The 21,969-nt window shown below is 21.2% G+C and overlaps 5 protein-coding genes across 8 annotated transcripts; 3 read left to right on the top strand and 2 right to left on the bottom strand.

Annotated features, from left to right (window-relative positions):
* Positions 1-31: 31 nt before the first annotated feature.
* LOC122718788 lies at positions 32-2,720 on the top strand. The gene is made up of 7 exons (XM_043944124.1): positions 32-1,151; positions 1,241-1,402; positions 1,468-1,632; positions 1,736-1,964; positions 2,043-2,120; positions 2,217-2,501; positions 2,589-2,720. The coding sequence occupies exons 1-7, from the start codon at positions 148-150 to the stop codon at positions 2,667-2,669; spliced, it is 2,004 nt and encodes a 667-aa protein (XP_043800059.1). The 5' UTR covers positions 32-147; the 3' UTR covers positions 2,670-2,720.
* A 230-nt stretch (positions 2,721-2,950) lies between these two features.
* On the bottom strand, positions 2,951-4,920 carry LOC122718502 (mitochondrial ornithine transporter 1). Its single transcript, XM_043943595.1, has 5 exons — positions 4,659-4,920; positions 4,068-4,304; positions 3,645-3,805; positions 3,286-3,558; positions 2,951-3,204 (listed from the first exon to the last, which is right to left on the bottom strand). Exons 1-5 carry the CDS (start codon positions 4,741-4,743, stop codon positions 3,022-3,024), a joined length of 939 nt encoding a protein of 312 aa, XP_043799530.1. The 5' UTR covers positions 4,744-4,920; the 3' UTR covers positions 2,951-3,021.
* An 802-nt stretch (positions 4,921-5,722) lies between these two features.
* On the top strand, positions 5,723-12,368 carry LOC122717225 (histone-lysine N-methyltransferase KMT5B-B-like). Its single transcript, XM_043941082.1, has 9 exons — positions 5,723-5,989; positions 6,810-7,043; positions 7,133-7,298; positions 7,376-7,546; positions 7,631-7,759; positions 7,855-8,044; positions 8,130-8,541; positions 8,656-10,425; positions 10,492-12,368. Exons 2-9 carry the CDS (start codon positions 6,829-6,831, stop codon positions 10,880-10,882), a joined length of 3,444 nt encoding a protein of 1,147 aa, XP_043797017.1. The 5' UTR covers positions 5,723-5,989; positions 6,810-6,828; the 3' UTR covers positions 10,883-12,368.
* Positions 12,369-14,123: 1,755 nt separating this feature from the next.
* On the top strand, positions 14,124-18,023 carry LOC122720166 (probable ATP-dependent RNA helicase DDX49). Of its 2 annotated transcripts, XM_043946700.1 has the most exons (8): positions 14,124-14,154; positions 15,844-15,908; positions 15,976-16,169; positions 16,250-16,594; positions 16,674-16,846; positions 16,928-17,283; positions 17,356-17,626; positions 17,890-18,023. In XM_043946700.1, exons 2-7 carry the CDS (start codon positions 15,851-15,853, stop codon positions 17,586-17,588), a joined length of 1,359 nt encoding a protein of 452 aa, XP_043802635.1. In that variant the 5' UTR covers positions 14,124-14,154; positions 15,844-15,850; the 3' UTR covers positions 17,589-17,626; positions 17,890-18,023. The 2 variants fall into 2 exon arrangements, with proteins under 2 accessions (XP_043802635.1, XP_043802634.1); XM_043946699.1 differs by lacking the exon at positions 14,124-14,154 and having other exon boundaries at positions 15,738-15,908.
* On the bottom strand, positions 17,712-20,798 carry LOC122720167. 3 transcript variants are annotated; one of them, XM_043946703.1, is made up of 6 exons: positions 20,514-20,794; positions 19,350-19,447; positions 19,007-19,276; positions 18,652-18,920; positions 18,052-18,229; positions 17,712-17,989 (listed from the first exon to the last, which is right to left on the bottom strand). In XM_043946703.1, the coding sequence occupies exons 2-6, from the start codon at positions 19,440-19,442 to the stop codon at positions 17,849-17,851; spliced, it is 951 nt and encodes a 316-aa protein (XP_043802638.1). In that variant the 5' UTR covers positions 19,443-19,447; positions 20,514-20,794; the 3' UTR covers positions 17,712-17,848. The 3 variants fall into 3 exon arrangements, with proteins under 3 accessions (XP_043802638.1, XP_043802637.1, XP_043802636.1); XM_043946702.1 differs by having other exon boundaries at positions 17,748-18,229; positions 20,510-20,798; XM_043946701.1 differs by having other exon boundaries at positions 17,748-18,229; positions 20,514-20,798.
* Between the last annotated feature and the right edge of the window lie 1,171 nt (positions 20,799-21,969).

Here is a 21,969-nt window from a genome sequence, read left to right as displayed (position 1 = left end):
GAGAGTATACTTCTTTAATTCAATTCGACATTGTAATTGCCGGTATGGGAAAAATTTGGCTCTTGTTTCTATAATTTTATGTAAAAAGTTTTGTTTGAAATTAATAAAAATTTAAGAAATTGTATATGTTTCCATAAAATTAAAAAAATGAATATTATCACAAGAATTATTATAAGTTATAACTATAATCATACGAAAACAATAATTTTAAGGTTATGTAATAAATTATATTGCATAGATACGAATAATTATATATGGAATAATTATATTTTAAATAATTTTGTAAAAAACTATAAATACTTTCTTCCGTATCATACGTTTACAACAATTGCAGTTAATGAAACTTTTCAAGATAAATTTATATCAAAAAATCATAATTTATTTGAACATCAAATCATACATTCGTATTTTGAAAATTCGATGCATTATAATAATACAATTTTTCCACGTATTAAAACATATACAGAAATTACGTCTGAAGATAAAAATAAATTGCAAATTACAGATTGGTCTAATGAATCCGCAAATAAAATTTTTAATGCTATTAAAAAATTGGCATATTCTTATTTAACTGATTCAAAATTATTAGAATTATCAGTCTATGACAACATTTTGAAAGTTTTTATTAAACAGTTAACAGTATTAGAAAATGAGCAAATAAAGGTATTAATGCAATGTTTAATTGTATTAAATGATGTAATAAAAAAAACGAGTATTTATAAAAACTTTATGAAACAATTAAATATGGAATGTTTAAAACGATTTTATCCATCAGATACTAAAGAACTATTATTAATGAGTGATGCATTCTATCAATTGCAAGATAAAAATTCTGATTATTTATTTCGTGCAATAAGAAAATTAAGCTCGAAATCAAATAAACTTTCTCCAAAATCACTAGTTCAATTGTTATTTTATTTAAATTTAACTAATATAGGATCAGCTATAAATATGTTTGAAATTGAATGTCTGTTAGAACAATATATGCCTGATCTTGTTGTAAATGAATTGGGTATAATAGCGAGAAGTTTTTTTTTACAAAAAAGAAGAATTAAAAATAAAACTTTGATGCCACTTATAATTAAAAAAGTTACTGAAAATATTAATAACTTGGATAGCATAACTTTAGCATCAATTATGAAACTTATTAGGTAAGTAATTTATTATGCATAAATAATTTTTTATTATATAATAATTTTATAGATATATATATATGTATATGTATATGCATGTTTTATAGGTATAGTGAATGTATTCACTGTAAAGAAGAATTTCAATTTTTATTGAAGTATTTACGTGATATAATACCAAATTTATCATTGCTATGTTTGATCCACATAGCACATGCATTTGGAAGTTTACATGTATATGATGAAATTTTAACAAATAAAATTATGGAAAGGTAAATTATTTACAATAGAAAAAATATGACATTTAATTTATTTAACTTATTTATTTTTAATTCAGAATAGTAACTGAAATAAAAAGTGCAAGATTAAAAGATATTGAAAGAATTATTTATAGTATATGTACTGTTGCTCCTAATACAGATTATTATACTGATATATATAAAAAATTGATTGAAGAAATAATAACAACTTATAAAACAACCAGAGCTTGTGAAATTGAGAAGTAAATTTTTTTTTTATAATATGTTTATTTTTATAATGTTATGTTACATATATAGATGATGAAATTATATTGATTAATAATTTCTTTTATATATTAAATGTAGATTTCCAGCAACATTTATACGTATTCTTACATTTTTAACAATGAAAAATATATATATACCAGAACTAATTCAATATATATTTGAACCTAACTTTATGGAAAAGGTATATAAAAATAATTTAAACTTGATAACAAATGAATGGTTAATTTTACATTGCTCAGTTGAAATAGAAATGCCTTATTACAAAGGACCAATGCTAAATAATAATATGTATAAATATTTAACAAAGGTATCATGTATGAAATTAATATATTTTTTTTTCCAAATTTATAGTTAAATATATTAAAAATAATTTTTATTATTTTAGAAATTTTGTTATAATGATGATATTTATAGAAAGGATAAAATTATAAAATTAAAGACTGAAGTTGTAGATTTATGCAAGGTATATATTTACAAAATTATTTAAAGAAAGATAATGCTTAAGATAATAAAATAATATATTAAAATAATATTTAATATATTAATCTTAATATTTTAGACAAAATTGGGAATAAATGTATATGTTGATTATGTTTTACCTCATTATCCAAGTAGAGAAATTATTTTTGGTATGGATAAATATAACAATTCTGTTAATATTGAATCTATTTTATCAGAAATGCAAACAGACACAATTAAAAGTGTTAAAAGTAATAAGCATATAAATTGGAAAATTTTATTTATATTATCAAATTTAGGAATTGTATTAGGTCATAATGATTCTACTGGATATATACAGAGACAACTCAGACAACTTAAAGCTATTGGATATGAACCAATTCTAGTAATTTCCAAAATTATTATTTTATATATAAATTCTTCTTTTATTATATATATTGTATTAATTTGAGATTCTTTGAATTTTTATTAGATTAATCAATATGAATGGATGTCATATACTTACGATGAAAAAATAGAATATTTAAAAAAATTAATTTATCAAAAAACATAATGATTTTTAAATAAAATAATTTTCTTGATAAAAGAAAATTTTATTCGAAAATAAGAGAAAAAAAAAGATAAAAGGTAAATTTTTAGTTATTTATAATCTTTTTTTAAACTTCTTTGTAAGTCTTGTAACTTTTCAATAAGTAAATATTGTTATTTATAAATATTTTAAATATTATATTTTGCACAAATATAATATGTAAAAATTTATTTATTTTAAGAAATTCTTTTATTTTTTTACAAAAAAATATGTAAAAAAAATTATTTTTATGTTAAATATTTTCAAACTAATTTATTTTTATTTTTTTTCTTATAATTCTTAGAATTTTTAAACAAAATAATATAATTTTTATCCATTAATTATTTTCAAAAAAATTAAGCATAAACCTTTTAGTATATTCATAAGTTACAAATAATGTAGCTGTTGCTGGTATTGTTCTAATTAATGTTGGTTTTAAACCACTGTACAAGGAATTGATACCTTCATTTCTTACAATATCTTTCATAACTATTAGTGGAGGAGTTTTCAAATTTTTTACCTTTAAAAAAAATTAGAAACAAAATATAAAATCTATTTATATCTATAATTTAGATTGTTTAAATCATAAAATTAAATTAACCTGTATTCTACTTTTAACCACATCTGCTGGAAATATTACAAGCCATAAAATAGTTCCACCAACAGCACCAGCTACCATGGTTTTTTGCCATCCTATATCATCTCTATTTTCATTTGGTTTTGCTAAAAGTTCCCTGGTCACTTCATAACCTCCAAAAAAAAAGAAATAACCAGGCATTTCACGTGCTATGGTTGATGATAACCCAGTAAATAAACCTCTCATGCCTTGATCTTTAAGAATTTGACGTGTCAATCCCCATGGTCCAATTTTTTTCTAAACAAGATATTTTTTTTCAAAATTTAATTTTCATGAATATTTATATATTAATTTTTCTTTTTTTTTATTTTAGTTATACTAACTTCACTTATTGATGATTCGCTTTCTATTTGAACTTCTTTTATTGCTTGTAGCTTACATTTTATAAGTTCTGTAGGACATAGTGTTAATGAAGAAAAAAATGCAGCAAAAAATCCAGCCCATGCATTTTGAATTGATGTCAAATCTTGTATTTTTTGAACACCTATATATATATATATATATATTATATATATATATAATAATTTATTATATATAATTTATTATAATTTATTATATATTATATATATATAATTATTATATATTATATATTTTTATATATTATTATATATTATATATAAAAATTTATTTATATATATATATATATATATATATATATTATATATATAAATAAATTTTTTTTAGATCTAACATAGTGATGAATTATAGTTTGTTTTCTTGTATTATTTTTAAAAAAACTATTTTACCCAAAATATTAGAAATAACTTTTTGACATCCTCCATATGCAGCAAACAAAACCGAATTTTCAGCAACATTAGCAACTAATGCAGGTATAGTTCCTGCATATAAACCATTCATTATTCCATCTGTCTTTAATGTTTGTAAAAAGCAATTTACCATTCCCTTATACATAAAAGGAAAAGTTTGCATTTTTACCTTTATTGTATCTAATGGTTGCCCAACATAAACAAGTGCTATCCCACCTTAAATAGAATAAAAATGTATAAATTTAATTTTTTATTATAAGTTAATAATTTACATATGAATTGATATTACAATATCAATTTCTATCGATATCTCGATCTATATTTAAAATAATTATTATTTAATTATTATTAATATTTAAAATACTTTCTAATATTTAATAGCAATAAGGTTAAATGTAATCTAAGTATGTTAGCTCAATTATATAAAATGTTTTGAATAAAAAATTATATGAATTTTTGTAAAAAAAGAATAATAGATGAATTTCATTTTGCAATTTATTTTTTACTAAGTTCAAAATTATTTATATATTGAATTTAATATTGTATTTGAATATTATATCATATTATTACCAAGTGATCCAGAAACGAAGTCAATTAAACCAGTTTTAATATTTTTTAACTGTTGATTTTTTTTTTCATTGAATTCAAATGTCATTTTTGTATATCTAAATTAATAAATATCAATTAGTAAGATCTAGAGAAATGACAAATTAGCACGTCTTGAATCTTATAATCTATTATCGAATAAGAAAGATAAGGAAAATTCATTTGTTGATTAAGATTTAAGATACCATTTGTATTTAATATTCTAAATTTTTTATTTATACCATGTAATTATTAATGCATTTGTCTCATTTTGCATCCACCAAATATATTGGCGCAAGCGCATTTATATTTAGACAAATTGATAAAAAATTATTCATTGATTGGTAACAATTGAAGTATTATCTAACTAATAACAAATTTTAAAGTTCTATTTTATATACAAATTCATATATATAAAGAATTTCTACATTTTTACAAATTTTTTTATTTTACTCTATAATAAATCTTAATCTAATCATTTAATTGTGCCATGAATTCATTTTATATTTTTTACTTATTTTTAATTGCATAATACTAAATGTACATAATTAATAAAATAACAAGAATATATTTAACTTAATATCTATTATTGCAATATTAAAACTTAAATAATCTTAATCGAAATAAAATAATTACAAATTATAAAATACAATGAATATCATATCAGAACATTTTAAAAACCGTAAATGAAATCATCTGAATATTATTTTTAGCATAGAATGTTAGAAACTGGTTGTCATGGAAACATAGTACCACAACATTTAAATTCTATATTACTAAATTAACTATTTTATTATTTTAAATTTATCTTTAAAAAAATGGATTAGAATTTTCTTTGATATACATATATATATATTTCATTTTTACAATGACTAATGTATGACGATGAAATTTTAATTTTAAATATATTATTTATAAATGTTTAAAACAAAATTTAAACTAAATTATCTTACTGAAATTCATAAAGTTTAGTAAATCAAGAAAGTTACTAGATTATTGTATTCAAGATATATATGTATGACGTACGCGATAGTCTGTAGTTCCAAAACATGGGTTTTCTCTGTTATATTTTCAATTAAATGATTATTCTTTTTTTGTTTAATTTAGTAAAGAAAACATTGAATTTTATTTATGGTGTAAAAAAATCATAAAATTTAATACGATGATCATTCTCTTTATATTACGAAAATAGGGAAAGTGTATACGGTATAGTAGATCTGCCATGATAGATCCGAACGCGTCTTCATCTTATTCCAAAAAAGTCAGAAATTGTTAGCAAAATGTGTAATTTTTGTTATCAGGAGAGCTTCTTAAAGGTAAGTTAATTGTTTGACGAAAATTTAATGACTTTGACTATTATTGAATATCACAATAAAAAGATAAATTTTCTTATTAAATTGGAGCGCAGCATGCCTCTAGGAGCGCTCTGGCTCGTCTGCGCCATTAGCGTTCAGAGCATGATCGCCAGATATTTCTATTATATTGTCAAAATAGCATATTATTGTGATGAACCATTTTTTTGAACTTATATCACTTATATTACTTCATTGTTTGATTCTTTTCCAGTTCGAAAAAAAAATTAAACAACTGATTAGTAAATGACATATCGGTGATTCGAAATTTTTAGTAGCGTATTCTTTTGAAAAGAATTACATTTTTTCATTATTTGTCCTTTTTTTTATCCTTGTCCAATTTATTAATTTTTACCTTCACAACTAAAAATTTTATTTAAAATTAACATATTCATTCTTCTTTTTACAAAAATTGATTTATTTTTTTATTTTATTATATATTATTTAATTAATGCTGATAACATTTTTTATTTCATATTTTTACTTTTTCTATATTGTAAGATTATATTTAAATTATCAGTTTTATTATTTCTTTTTTATTATTATATTTATATATAACAAGAAATTGTTTTTCATCTTTATTACTATAAAAATATAAAAATATATATTATTTTTGATATTAAGAAAAAATGAAAAAATGAATATCAATTATAGAAAAATTTAATAAGAAAATTATTATTTTTTATATAATAATATATTAAAAATATATATTTGAAAATATTGCTTAAGATTTATTAATTTATTAATTATTTAGACTAACTGAATTAATTTTTTATTTCAATAGTAAAAGTACAGATTACAGAATGGTGGTGGATTGTCTATCCATTCAAGGCTCAGCAGCTATAATACGGAAGCAGGAGCGAAGATTAGGTGGGTTAGTGGCTGCAAAGATGCAACCTAACAATGTTGGTAGTTGTGGTGGTATGACACCTAAAGAACTGTCTGACAATGATGACCTAGCTACTTCTCTCGTATTAGATCCTTATCTTGGATTTACCACCCATAAAATGAATATCAGGTATATATTTTTAAATAATATATTTTTAAATAAATTTTCAAGACTTGTAACAGGAAATCATCATATGTAAAATTTATTTAACAATAAAGGTATAGACCATTAAAAGCAAATAAAGATGAACTCCGTAAAATTATTTGTGAATTTATTCAAACCCAAAATTATGAAAAAACTTATAAAAAATTAATGGGTGGTGATTGGGGTGCAAGACTTCCTCACACAAAATCTAAACAACAACAAATAAATTTAGAAAAACATGTGAGTTATACAGATTAAATATTTCTTAAAATTTCATAAAATTATTTTGTAAATCAATCTTATTTTATTTTCTTTAGATTTACAGATATTTAAAAGTTTTTGATAAGGATTCTGGATTTGCAATAGAACCATGTTATAGGTATAGTCTTGAAGGTCAAAAAGGTGCCAAAATTTGTGCAACTCGAAAATGGTTAAAACATGATAAAATATCTTGTCTTGTTGGCTGTATTGCAGAACTTAGCGAAAAGGTTTGTTTAAGCTCATATATAAAACATGAAGAAAAATTTAAAGTATTTTTTTTAATTTATTGTATTTATAAAACGCCATTTTAGGAAGAAGCAGCATTATTACATCCAGGAAAAAATGACTTTTCTGTTATGTTTAGTTGCAGAAAAAATTGTGCACAACTATGGTTAGGTCCAGCAGCATATATTAATCATGATTGTAGAGCTAATTGCAAGGTTAATGAATCTATACAAATTATTATTATTATTATTATAATTATATTAACTATGTAAAAATATTAATTTTCATATTTAATTTATGTAAAATGCAGTTTGTGGCAACAGGAAGAGATACAGCTTGTGTTAAAGTTCTTCGTGATATTGAAGTAGGAGAAGAAATTACTTGTTTTTATGGAGAAGATTTTTTTGGAGATGGTAATTGTTACTGTGAATGTGAAACATGTGAAAGGAGAGGAACTGGAGCATTTGCAAATCAAAAACCAGGAGAAGAACTTTCCTCTGGTATTTTTAAATTCTGATGAATCTGAAATAATTAATTATTAATTAAATTAATATATTATATATCTTTATCATGAAATTCTTATAGGATATCGTCTACGAGAAACAGACAATCGCATCAATCGTACGAAACATAGACAACAACCATTAAGTCGTAATAAACAACAAGCTGATACCGCACTTACAGAGAAAAATGCAGTTCTTGTTGGTAATGCTGCAATAGCACCACAAAGTCTTAGTATGAAAGAGTTAAGAAGAAAGGGCTTAACAAAATATGATGCAGAATTATTAATTGCACAAGGTTGTCGATTTTCTGACATTGCTCAACAACAACCTATTATAAATAATGGAGAAAATGTATTACAAACATCTCGACCTCATCCTTCTGCTATTACTACAAATTCCGTGTCAAGAAATCTTCGAAATAAACAATTATGTAAATTTGACAGTGATAATGGTCATCAGAATAATATTAAAAATCATACGCTTCGATCGTCCAGGTAAGATTTATTTATATTTTATTTTATGATTCAAAATATAAATTGTAATTTTAAAATAAAAAAATTATTAATATTAAAAATAATATAAAATAATATTAAAAATTTCATATATAGAATTCATAAAAGAACAGAATCAAAGAAGAACAAAGTTTCGGAAAAAGTTGAATCTCCTTGTTTAAATAGTTCCATAATAAAAAATATTGAATTAGAAGATATAAGTCATCGTAAAGAAGATTCTGATAGAGTAGATGAAGAAATAATGTATTCTAGATTACATAAAACTCATTCAAGGAATACTTTAAATGAAGAAACTAATAATATTTGCCATGTTCAAACTTCATGTCATGATATATTAGAACAATCAACCTGTTCCAATCTTCAAAGAGAATGTTCAGACACATTCATTAAAAACAATAGAGAAATAAATAGCAAATTGATAAATGAAAAAGAAATACCTGATATTATTGTAGAAATTAATTCTAATTCAGTAGATAATATTAATATTTCCAATTCTAAAAAAGAACACTATAGTACAAATTCCTGTGATTCAGTTCATATAAGTTCCATGCCTGAAAATCGATTAGATGATTTACATGAAACTAATAAAAACGAAATAATTTCGAAAGAAAATCATCAGTCACGAATTGGTCATTATAATTTGTCTTTAATTGAAAATTGCAAAGATATAAACAATATTTCTATCACGCCAATAAATAAGTCAATGATAATAAAGTCAAATGATTGTGTCAAAGAATATTTAGAATTTGAAAGAAAAATTTTAAAGGAAGAAAAAGAAAAAAATTGTGAATTCGTGCATAAAGATTATTCTTACAAAGATGAAGAACAAATATGTTTAATTCACTTGAAATCAGCTAAAATTTCAAATTGTATAGAAACTGATACAACAACACCTACATTTGATATACTTGAATCTAGCAAAGATATAAAGAAAAATGATTCTACGAATTCAAATAAATTGATTAAATATTTAATAGAAAATGAAACAAATAAATTTGATAGATTTGATTCAGACTTTAATAAGTCTTCAAATAATACTGAACATGATAAAATAAATTTTATTAAAGAAAATACTATTATAGAAAATAATAAAGGGAATTGTCAAAAAGATTTAATCATGAAAGATAATATATATGTAACTAATATTGAAATGTCTGAAATAAAATCTGATAAAATTGGAATGATTGAAACATGTACAACAAATCAAGATTCTCGAACAGATCCCTGTAAAGAAAATAAAAATTTCAGTAGAATGGAAACTATTAATTATGAGATTAATAAATGTAACATACAAGATACTCATAATTCTATTTTAAAACAACCTGTGCAAAAAAATGATTCATTACATACGACATTAAGATCTCATAAAAGTAGAAGAAAACTTTTAAATGAAAAGAAATCTGCAATTTCTGAAACCGAAGAATTAGAAAGTATTACAGAACAAAAAATAACTGATAATATAATTGCATCTGTTTCAAAAACTCGCAATAAAACAGAAAAAACAAAAAGTAGATTAACAAGAAGTCAAAAGAAAGATCGAAAGGAATTAGCTACTACTGAAATTGGTGTAGCTGATGATGATTCGGGTATTCAAGATATTTATGAATTTAGTGAAAAAGAAAGTAATTTGGAAGATATTAGAATACCATCAATAATGCGACGTAAACAAGAAACTCGTTATACATCTGGACTCACGTCGCATTTACAAGAAATGCAATACAATGATGAATGCAATAAAGTTGAACCTCCAGTATTACTTCCACAAGAACCATGGCCACCAATTAATTGCAATCAAAATCAATTGTTAGATCCAAATAGTAATAGTCAATTAAGAGAAAATTCCATACATAATGAAAGCTTAAAGAGGTAAATATTTTCATATTTTATTTTTTATTTAAAAAAATATACATATAAAAAAATTATTTATTATAGATTATCAACTTGTAGTAATGATAGTGCACAAAAGTTAACAACTCCTACAGAATATCAATGGCAAATGAATTCTAATTGCCAAGTGTGTCCAACTACTCCAGAGAGAACTGGCAGATTAAAACTTACTCTTCGCATGAAACGTTCGCCAGTTTTAGAAGACATCGTAGAATCGGGTACGAGTTTAAGTGAAGATAGTTATGAACCTGAATACGAAGTATTACGTGTAGAAGGTGTGGAAAGAAGTAAACGTAAAAAAAAACATAAAACTCGAGATCGTGAAAAACGACATAAGAAACGCGAATTAAATCTTGATCCTCCTCCGCCACCTATGAAAAGATTGCGTTTAATTTTTGGCAATGAAACACATACTATCGACTTTCCACATTCTTAACAACTATAAATAGTGATTTTCATCTGAAATAAATTATAAACATAATTTAGGCATGTTAAAACAGGTCTCCTTGTCCTGTAACATTATGAATTTCTTTGTAGTTTTACAATTATAAACGATATATACTATCGTTAAACTTTATAGGTATTGATGATAAAATTATTGTGTTCTGATTTTTTGTCATTTTTTACTGCTTAAATTTTGTCTTGCTTCTTATTCTTCTAACAACGAATAATTAAAGGCCTAGTAAACATAAATTTAAAAAAAAGTGTATTGATTCATATACTGTTCAGTAAATATTTATTTAAAAATTTTATATAGATCTATTTAAAACAGATAATACGTAACTAATTAGTTGATTATTATATTCATAACAAAATTAGTATTTTATTTTATTGTTGTCATAACTTGCTTTTTCATTAATATTGTATTTATACAGACATAGTTTTGATAAAACAGGTTTTAAAACCTATAGTCTTTCATTTTCTGCTTATTTTCAATATTATAAATTTATATTGTTAAACAATTTTTTACTAATAAAATATTTATATTATATATGCAAAATTCACACATAAAACACTTCCTTGTGTTAAAAACAAGGAAAGAATATATTGAGTTGAGTTATATCTCTACTATTTCCAGATAAGGACAAAGGAGAAAAATCTATACTCTTATATTATGTATAATAATAGTTATAAAATAATAATAATGATAATAATTCAATTTAAATTAGTTAAATACTAGATATCGTATATTAATTGCTGTTCTCAAAATGCGTGATTGATTACCGAGAAAAAATTGTAAATATTGCTTATGTGTACGTAAGCGCGTGCGTACATATTATATATATGTGTGTGTGTGTGTGTGTATGTATCATAATGATATACATGCAAACATGATACAGTGCTTGACATATGCGCGCGCGCATACACGCACGCGCGCGCGCGCACACACAACACAGACGCGCGTGCGCAAAGAAATATAATTGCTGTATTCCGTATATCGATGTATTACAATGCCTTAATGCTAATGAATATAAAGCAAGTGCATTGCACGTAAGTGTCATCGTGTACCGAATACATATATCGTTTACATACGATAATGAAAAAGAATATAAGAAAACTTCATTTAGTGAGATAGATTAAAAATTTTAATTAAAAAATAAAAAAATTACAAGAAATAAATAATCATCTTTACAATAGAGTTTCGACATTAGATTTTGAATTGACATTTGAATTTAAAAAACAATATTTTATGTTGAATTTGTATATATTGTTGAATTTGATTCAATTATAAAACAATCTAAATTATAAAATTATAAAGTTTAAGTAGAAATCATATATACAATTTCACATTAAGATCTGAAACAATTTAGTAGAAAAATTCATTAGTCATTTAAATGGCAGAAGAAATTCATCTCATGTTTTGTGTCAAGATTCATATTTTCATAATTCATATTTTTCGAACAAGATTGTTCTCAAATTTTATTTTTCATAAATGTTGGATGTGATTATTTACTTTAAAAAATATTATAACAAAATATTATTATTTATTTTTCATTAATTGGACTTGTACATTAAAGTCATGATAAAAATAATATAAGCCGAATAGATTTTAAAGTTCTAATGGTTGTTTGATTTATTTGACTATTTTGTAATTTTAATAATATATTTTATATATTCATAATATGCGGAGATAAATATTTTAGAACACATATACAATGATGTTGTTTTTGATATTCATTTTAATCTGTCGCTTTCTTTCTAAAGTGTATTTTAATTTTAGATATGAATTTAAAATTACTTTTGAAAATTTAAATAAAATTGTACGAATCAAAAATCGTACAAAATTGCTAATATTAATTAACATTAAATATGTTTTCTTTTTTTTTTTTTTTTTTTTTTTTTATTTGTATATTAAATTTATTTTGGTACTGTCTTTAAAATATTTTTTATTTTATTATATATTTTTTAATGATGATTATATACATATTTCGAAAAAAATTGAAATACGCTTAAGACGCGGGAAATTTGTCCGAGAATTACATAGCGATTAAGATTCATAAATTGAGATTGATTATATGTTATTCATTCATAATAGAATATTTTCTTTATTATTCATCGCGAAATCTTTATCTAATGAATATTTATAATCATAGCCATAAAAATTTGGCGAATATACTATTGTATATTTATATCATATAGATGTATCTATTTTCCATTTTGCGTTTATTAGTAAAATACACATTTTACACAAGAAAACACAAGAAAAGCTTTCAAATACATAGATCAAAAGAAATTCTAATTAAAAAGATCAGTATTTCATTGGTAAAGAAATATGTAATAAAAAAATTGTATTCATAAAATCCATTTAAAAATTAACACATCTTCAGATTAATTGATAATGACGACTATTCCTCCATTATGTAATAAAGCATTTAATTAACGTGAAAACGTTATGTCATTTCAATTGTAATCATATAAGATGTAATTTTAGTCGATAATATGCCCGTTAATTGATCTACAATATAAAATTTGTGATAAACTTCTATTTAATATTATTATTCTATTAAATATTCTTGTTCTAACATAGCATTGCAGTAACTGTTTTTCTCTAAGATTTTAAGCAAATTAACAAATATTAGTCACATTGACCGAATTATTATTAAACTATACATGTATTTTTAGACTTGTAAAATAGCAGAGGATGTTTATTAAGGAGAAAAAGAAAAAGAAGAGAAAAATTAATTTTCAGAATTTTAAATTGTGAAAATTTTAATATAAAAAAAAATTCGGATTAATTTGAATTTTTATCATCATATGTATAAAAAATGTAGTTACATACAAAATAATGTATACTTTTTCTAGTAAAATTAACGAAATATTAAATCATAAACTATAAAAAAATGTTAGCATAAAATTTTAACATTAATTACTTATACGCATATTTTTTGCAACTACAAAATATAGAAGTTGTATCAAGAAAAAAATTAATTAATTGATGGCGAATTATTAAATCATTCAATGTTTATCTTTACATTAAAAAAAAATAAATTTGGATCAATAATAAATCAAAATATGTATCGATATTAAACAAATTTTTAAGTTTTAAATATGTAATAATATGTGTATTTATGTATATGACACGTTGAAAACAATATTTCATACAATAATTGCAATTTCTCTCTATGAAAACTTTCTGTTACTGAGTAGTTTTTCTTTCACTGCCACTGTAAAATTATAACATTATTAGTTTCACACAAATTATAAAATGTAAGCTACAATAAATACAATTTATCATATGTAAAGTATATTAAAAAATGACTTTAATTGTAGATTAGATATTAAGACTTAGTTTCAATAATTCAAAAAATTTATAGTCCTGATATAACCTATAAATGTATTATTATCGCTATTGTGATTGTATTATCTTTATTAACAAAAACAAATGAATATTATGATTGTTTTCTATAAATTAAAGTATAATAATAAATGAATTGCATAACCTAATTTAATAATAATAATAACAATAATAATTTATGCAAATTGTTATTTAATATATAAATATAAGAGCTTGTTATTAATTTTTTATTATACGTAAAGTCAATTGAATATACATATTTATTTAGATTTATACATATATGGTATTATATAAAAACAAATTTAATTTTTTATTTATAATATAATGTTTTAAATTAATAGTTTAGAATTCTAATCGTTTGAAAACGATTTATTTGTATAAATGATATAATAATTTGTATAATGATAATATAAATTTAATATAGATTTAAAAACCTATGCAATTATATCCAATACTCATTTTTATTAATAACAATTTAATTTAAATTTAATAAACAGAAATAATTAATATTATAATTTTCATTAAAATATTATAAACAAAATATTCACAAATAACATTTATCATTTAAAATTTAAAATTTTTTTATAAAATTTATATTGTTACGAATGTCTTAATTGCGAATCATTGGTCGAATTCATATTTTAATTTACAATTATAATCATATTACATGTGTATTCTATATTACATTTATATGTATATGATAGATATTTATTAGTTAATCTTTCAATTTTAATTTTAATATATCTTCTAAAGTTAGAACAATTGTTATTAAATGTCTCATTGTCTATTTTCTCATAAATTTATTTTCCTAAATTTTTTAAGAAATTTTATTATGTAAAAAATTATTGCATTTAATGAATTTAAGAAGAAGATTGCATTTAAGAATTTGTTGAATATATTTTAATATTAAACAATCTATATATATTCTTAAAAACTATATCATCTTATATTATTATATACAAGTTTTTCTTAATTTTCTAAAAATTTGTTATTAAACATAATTTTTTCTAATAGTTAATTGAAGATTTATTTCAAAGGGTAATTTACTATCTTATGACTATTTTATTTATGGCCATGCGCAATAGCATATACAAATAAATACACAAATAAAAGAAAATACAGATAGAGAATACAATAAACAAGAATAGAAAAAAAGTAAAAATTTAAAAATTAGTATAATTTTGAGAATACTATAGATGAAATACAAATTTAAACAAAGAGAGAATATTTGTGAAAGAATATATTAAAAAAATTTTTAAGAAAATTTTTAAAATTTGTTACTTTTGTGATTGAATTGAATGTAATTCTATTTTTGTCGCTCTAAATCATAGAAAACAATAAATATTTTGATTTTTACTTAAAATTTTTTATCATCTGACGATTAATTTAATTTATTTATTGTTAGATTAATGATTCGATATTTATAAATTGTATAATTTTAAAAAATTATATGAAAGGTTATAATTATTAATATTGAGTAATATTAATTTTAAAATATATATGTTAATAAATTTCAAATTTTATTGTGGAAGAAAATTAAAATTAAAAGATTTAAAAAAAAAATATTTTAATCATATATTGAAAGAGCTAGATTTTTTTAGAAGAATTATGACATTTGCTGAGTTAAATTTAAGCTTATGGCTTGTCCAACAATGTACTTTTATGGGTTAGTATTCAAACAATTATTGATTAAATTGTTAAACAAAAATTATTGTTAATTTTTATATTTCTAGGTTTAAAATATCCTACACCAATTCAACAAAATTGTATTCCAAGAATTCTAGCTGGTACTGACTGTATTGGCTGTGCAAAAACTGGCAGTGGCAAAACACTTGCTTTTGCACTTCCTATATTACAAAAATTGTCTGAAGATCCATATGGTATATTTGCGCTTGTTTTAACACCAACTAGAGAACTTGCTTTCCAAGTAGGATTAAAATTTTTTAAAAAATTTTTTTTTTTAATTTTATATATTCAATATTTTAACGCAAAAAATTTTATTTATAGATTGCAGATCAATTTTCAGCAATAGGAAAATCTATTGGTTTAAAAAAATGTGTAATTGTTGGTGGTATGGATATGGTTGTACAAGGTTTAGAATTATCAAAACATCCACATATAGTTGTTGCAACTCCAGGACGTTTAGCAGATCATCTTGAAAGTTGTAATACATTTTCTTTGAAACAAATTAAATTTTTAGTCCTAGATGAAGCTGACAGACTTCTGGAAGGTTACTTTGATGATCAGTTGAAAACTATATTTGAAGCTTTACCTAAGCAGAAACAAATGCTTCTTTTTAGTGCTACAATGACAGATACTCTTCACAAAGTAAAACACATAGTATCCAGTAAGGTATTATAAAATTTTATAAATAGTTAAAAAATTAAATGAAAAATTATATGATAAAAAATGACTTTAAATATTTTTAAAGTCCTTTATATGGGAATCCAAAGATGAATCTGGTATAGCTACAGTAAAAGAACTTAATCAACATTATGTACTTTGTCCAAGAGATATTCGTGATTCTTTCTTAGTAGAAGTAATTAGAACTTTTCGAGCAAATAATAAAAATGGATCTATAATAATATTTACAGATACTTGCAAGTAAATTAAAATTTTATATATATATATAAGATTTCATACAATATAAAGATTCAATATTTTACTCTATGCTAAATTTTTTAGACATTGTCAAATATTATCTATGACACTAAATGATGTTGGATTTAAAAATGTAGCCCTACATTCAATGGTAAAACAAAAAGATCGTTTAGCTGCACTTGTTCAATTTAAATCCAATCATATAAAAATTTTAATAGCCACAGATGTTGCAGCAAGAGGTTTAGATATTCCTACTGTTGAATTAGTTATAAATCATATTATACCAAATGTACCAAAAGAATATATTCATAGAGTTGGACGAACAGCTAGAGCAGGAAAAAATGGTATGGCAATTACTCTAATAACTCCACATGATATTAAATTATTACATGCAGTTGAAAATACTATTGGTACAAAACTCACAGAATATAAAATTAATGGTAATAAATTTTTTTCTAATATTTTACAAAATTAATATTCAGAATATAATTATATATTTTTTTCATGTATAGATAAGGAAATAATTACAATTTTAACACAAATATCTGTTGCTAAACGAGAAGCGGAAATGAAATTGGATGAAACGAATTTTTATGAAAAAAAAATTATAAATAAACGTAAAAAACTTATCCTTGAGGGAAAAGATCCAGATGAAATTGAAGAAATATTAGAAAACAAAAGATGCTATAAATTGAAAAAAAAGCAGAAAATTCTCAAGAAATCATATAATAAAAATAAAATGTGATTGTAATTCATATTTTATTGAAATATATAGCATAATAAGTAAGTGTATATGACATAAATAATATAAATTATAAATTATTTTTGTAATAATACAATAATATTTAGTACATGAATAAGAAAAAGATATTTCTTTTGTGTTTTGTATAATTAAAATTATTATCATGTTTTAAAAAATAATTATTTTATAAAAAGAAAATAAATATCAATAAATATTTTTTCATTGAATACTTCAATATTTTAAAAATATCAGCAATAAAACATTCAAAACTGTGCTCCCATTTTCTTTTCATGTTGTATTAAAGGCAATTTATTCAAAAAAGTATACAATTCTGCAACATATTCCTTTGGATATTTACGATAATGTCCAACATGTGGAGATTTTTCAAATATTTTGATGTAAGTCTGAAAAAGAGAGATATAAATATTTCTGACACTATTTTATGATTTATATTTATACACATTACCTTTACACCCACAGTATCCCATTGATCCTTTACTCTTAAATTACTTGTTAGTGAACCTACTGGATCTGTTTTACTTACAAAAAATAATGCTGGACTATGTACCAAATTTGTATGAAACAATTGACTAGATCTTATGTAATATTGTGTAGATTGTTTATAAAAAGCTTTCATATGATATCTGTAAATTATATATATTTAATATATATAATTATATATCTGTAAATTATATTTAATATAAGATGTTTGAAAAATTAAAAGATTTAAAGACATGTAATATTTATCAAAATAAATAAAAAAATAATGAAATTAAATATTATATTGTTTTGAAAATTATAATATGTTTTTATCAATTATATTACTTAAATATATATAACTTTATCACTATACAGCATATAAATAAATGTTTTTTTGTAATTATGATGGATTTTAAATCTTCAGATTGGTGAAAATCTGTTTCAAAATCTGTATAAAACCTTTCCATAAAATTGATCTTATTATTTGCTATTGAAGTTTGATTTCAATATTTTAAAATCCTGTATAAGTTAAACTGAAAATTTATATTATAAGAAATATGAATACAATTAAAGTTAACAAACTTACTCTAAATATTTTTGAAACATATTTTGTAGCATTTTATTTTTTGGAAATATAGCATGTGGTATACCTATTGATAATTCAGTCACATCAGCTAAACTATCCCATATTTGACCAACAATTCTTTCAATTACATTATTATATTTTTGATAATCACTCTGTATTAAGTCCAAAATTTCTCCCCACATATATCCACCTACTGAAAATCCATGTAATACTATTTGCTGATAATTTTGATGTTTTATTAGAAACTCCAATAAATCTGAAGCAACTAACTAAAATGAAATTTTTATAAATTAAATTATAATATTATAAATATTAATATATGTAATATATTATAGTTTATATTTTATGTATTTACCCTAGATCCTTTTGTAGGCCATATTAATTGCCAAGGTGTAATTGATAATATAACAATATCAAACCCTTGTTCCACATATAAATTTGCAAATTTCATAATATGTCTATGCTTTGGTAACAACCAACTAAGTAAAATTAATAAAGGTCTATTTTTTTCGTTATTAAAATTCTGTCTAATTGCATCAGTTCTAATTTGATTATCATGCAAAATATGTTCAATATTTTTTGTAACATGATAACTTGATAATTTACACACCAATAGAAAGTTAGTCTAATTAAGAAAAGAAAAATTATTAAAATCTAAATTCTTAAAAATAAATTAAAAAATAACAAATAAATATTACCAAATTTTGTTTCTGCTGTAATAATTGTGGTTTTATACAGGAAATCAATCTTATTTTTGTCAAAGTAGATAATATTACTCTTTCAACTATCATTATTGCTAATTAAAATACACTTTATTATTAAAATATATAATATAAATTAATATAGATAAAATAGATTTCTTATATAATAATAATGTAATATTGAATATTGAATATTTTTAATTTGAAAATTAGTTTATAAAATTGAATTATCATTTTATTAAAATTAATGAAAATTTAATATAATTATATATATTTATTTTTTATCATATAAGAATAGGAATCATAAATTAGAAATTATATGATTAGAATTATAAAATTATAAATTAGAATTATATGATTTATATTATATTTCAATTTTTAATTATATTTTCTATATATTTATAAAAGTAATTAATTGAATAAAGTAAAATATAATCATTATTCCATATAATATAATCAATTGATCCATATAATATAATATGTTATTTTTCTTTAATATATGCATGTATTATTTTTTTATTTTTATTTCTATCCTTATTTATTTGGTACTATGATTGTACATAGAGCAAGAGAAATACTACCATTTAAATGTTCATGCGCATTTCATGCGCATGCGATATATAATTTTATTTGTGTACATACATGAGATTTTAGTATAATATATGATTATATTAAGTCTATCAAAAATAACTAATCAAATTTATATTTTTTTCTACTGTCTATTTTTAAATTTTTAATAGTATATAGTATTGCTAATAATTTTATAGAATTATTTATAATTAAACAAATCAAATTTTCGAAAATTGCAATCGTAAAATATTGAACATGAATTCTCAAATTTATCAAAGATAAATATTTTTGGACATAATATCGACATAGTATCTATTTGCAAAAAAAAAAAAGAATAATTTTTTACTTTCAAATGTATTCGAATCGTTATGATTTTCAAATTAATATTAAAATTTTTTTACTTTTTTTTTTACGTTTTTATAAATTTTGATATGCGAAATCCAAAAATGAAGAATTTAGTGATTTAAAAATTAGTCTGCAAAAATTTCCATATTTGTATGGAAATTTTATATGATGTAATTATTACAATATTAATATTATAATACTAATATAATTATTTATTTAATGAAAAATATTATTGTGAATACTTGCTTAAACAATGCGTAAAATCGTCGTTCTGATATTGTTCACTTCTTTACATGCAGTTGCTTTGCAATTTAAAATGATTATGGTGGACTTTTAACTGATTATTCTACCAATTATATAGTTTTCATTATTAACTCGAACAAATAATGTGTTAAATTTGGTTTATATAAAATAAAAAAATTTTTTATATGTACAAATTTTTGTATGAAAAATCTTTACATACAAAACATCTTTACATATAAAAATATATACAAAATAAGACTTTTTAGACTTCAGATATTGAATTATATTGAATTAAATAGTGATGCTAGTTACTTATTGCAATGTCGAAATATAAATTATGCTAACATAAAATTTATAAGTAACAATTTATAAGTTACAATTTTATATTTATTTTTATAATTATTTTGAAAATTATTTTTTATAAATAATATATAAATAATTTTATATTTCATTATATATCATATATTTTATATTAATGAGGTTACTAACTTAAAAGTAAACATTGGACTTTTGATATATAATCTAAACTGATTTTGATTTGAAGAACTACTCAAGGTTTTATGCTCTAGATTCATAATTAATTAAAAAAATAGAAATTAGCGATATAAGTATTTGATTTATTAATTAAAATTATGTATGAATATATATGTGTATTAATGTATACAAGTATACAATATCTTCTTACTGAATCTGTAATTTAATTTGATGTTTTAATTTGCTATTGAATTTTGATATTTTTAAATTTATCATTATTAGAATTTTCAGAAATTGCTTTTTTAGAATGGTAGAATTATAATGAAAATAAAAAATCTTAACAATACAATATAATACAATTCAATAAAAATAATATTGTAATAGAAATCACTTATATTATTTTTTTATTATATTTTTAATTATTTAATAATTATATTTAATAATTAAATATTAATTTTATATCTAAATTGAAATAAGTATAGTATAAAGATAAGTTTGATATAATATCATATTTAAATAAAACATATTAAATAAGACATATTTGATAATCATTATTAAAAAAATACAAAATACTATTATATCAATCTTAATAATAATTATTAATTTAACTATTATATAAATTATTTAAATTTATATATAAGATATCAATTTTTTAAAAAATCTTAATTCTCAATTTTCTTTTATAAATAAATTCTATGATATAAAAAATGAAATTTGAATTTTTTGATGAATTATATTTTATTTACAATTCTAAATATTTTTGTGTTTTACTTGTTTCAGAATTTAAAATAAAAGTAAATAAAAATCATCTTAATTATAAATTTCAATGTTTTCATTACGACATACATTATTACCACATATGTATACTATTGCTGCTTTTTTATATCAATATTTAAAATTTGCAATAATAAGTATAATATTTATTTTTTACGATATTATAATTATTAATAAGTTACTTAATCTTATATTATATTATATAAAACAC

This window comes from Apis laboriosa, unplaced genomic scaffold (assembly GCF_014066325.1).
Source record: "Apis laboriosa isolate Shangri-la unplaced genomic scaffold, ASM1406632v1 scaffold11_cov152, whole genome shotgun sequence".
In the NCBI taxonomy this organism is placed as follows: Eukaryota; Metazoa; Arthropoda; class Insecta; order Hymenoptera; family Apidae; genus Apis; species Apis laboriosa.
Note: the sequence above shows the minus strand (reverse complement) of the source record. Positions and strands in the feature narration are given on the sequence as shown.

Excerpts from the sequence above, each read along its gene's own strand:
- LOC122720167 (XM_043946702.1), bottom strand. The coding sequence starts at position 19,442 with ATGATAGTTGAAAGAGTAATATTATCTACTTTGACAAAAATAAGATTG. Across the intron at positions 19,277-19,349 it reads TACAGCAGAAACAAAATTTG|ACTAACTTTCTATTGGTGTG; the intron begins GTAATATTTATT and ends TTTCTTAATTAG. Across the intron at positions 18,230-18,651 it reads ATGTTTCAAAAATATTTAGA|ATATCATATGAAAGCTTTTT; the intron begins GTAAGTTTGTTA and ends TATAATTTACAG.
- LOC122718788 (XM_043944124.1), top strand. The coding sequence starts at position 148 with ATGAATATTATCACAAGAATTATTATAAGTTATAACTATAATCATACG. Across the intron at positions 2,121-2,216 it reads AAGTTGTAGATTTATGCAAG|ACAAAATTGGGAATAAATGT; the intron begins GTATATATTTAC and ends TTAATATTTTAG. Across the intron at positions 2,502-2,588 it reads TTGGATATGAACCAATTCTA|ATTAATCAATATGAATGGAT; the intron begins GTAATTTCCAAA and ends AATTTTTATTAG.
- LOC122717225 (XM_043941082.1), top strand. The coding sequence starts at position 6,829 with ATGGTGGTGGATTGTCTATCCATTCAAGGCTCAGCAGCTATAATACGG. Across the intron at positions 7,044-7,132 it reads ACCCATAAAATGAATATCAG|GTATAGACCATTAAAAGCAA; the intron begins GTATATATTTTT and ends TTAACAATAAAG. Across the intron at positions 7,760-7,854 it reads ATTGTAGAGCTAATTGCAAG|TTTGTGGCAACAGGAAGAGA; the intron begins GTTAATGAATCT and ends TGTAAAATGCAG.
- LOC122720166 (XM_043946699.1), top strand. The coding sequence starts at position 15,743 with ATGTTAATAAATTTCAAATTTTATTGTGGAAGAAAATTAAAATTAAAA. Across the intron at positions 16,595-16,673 it reads AACACATAGTATCCAGTAAG|TCCTTTATATGGGAATCCAA; the intron begins GTATTATAAAAT and ends ATATTTTTAAAG. Across the intron at positions 16,847-16,927 it reads ATATTTACAGATACTTGCAA|ACATTGTCAAATATTATCTA; the intron begins GTAAATTAAAAT and ends TAAATTTTTTAG.
- LOC122718502 (XM_043943595.1), bottom strand. The coding sequence starts at position 4,743 with ATGACATTTGAATTCAATGAAAAAAAAAATCAACAGTTAAAAAATATT. Across the intron at positions 4,305-4,658 it reads CTTCGTTTCTGGATCACTTG|GTGGGATAGCACTTGTTTAT; the intron begins GTAATAATATGA and ends ATTCTATTTAAG. Across the intron at positions 3,559-3,644 it reads GCGAATCATCAATAAGTGAA|AAAAAAATTGGACCATGGGG; the intron begins GTTAGTATAACT and ends TATCTTGTTTAG.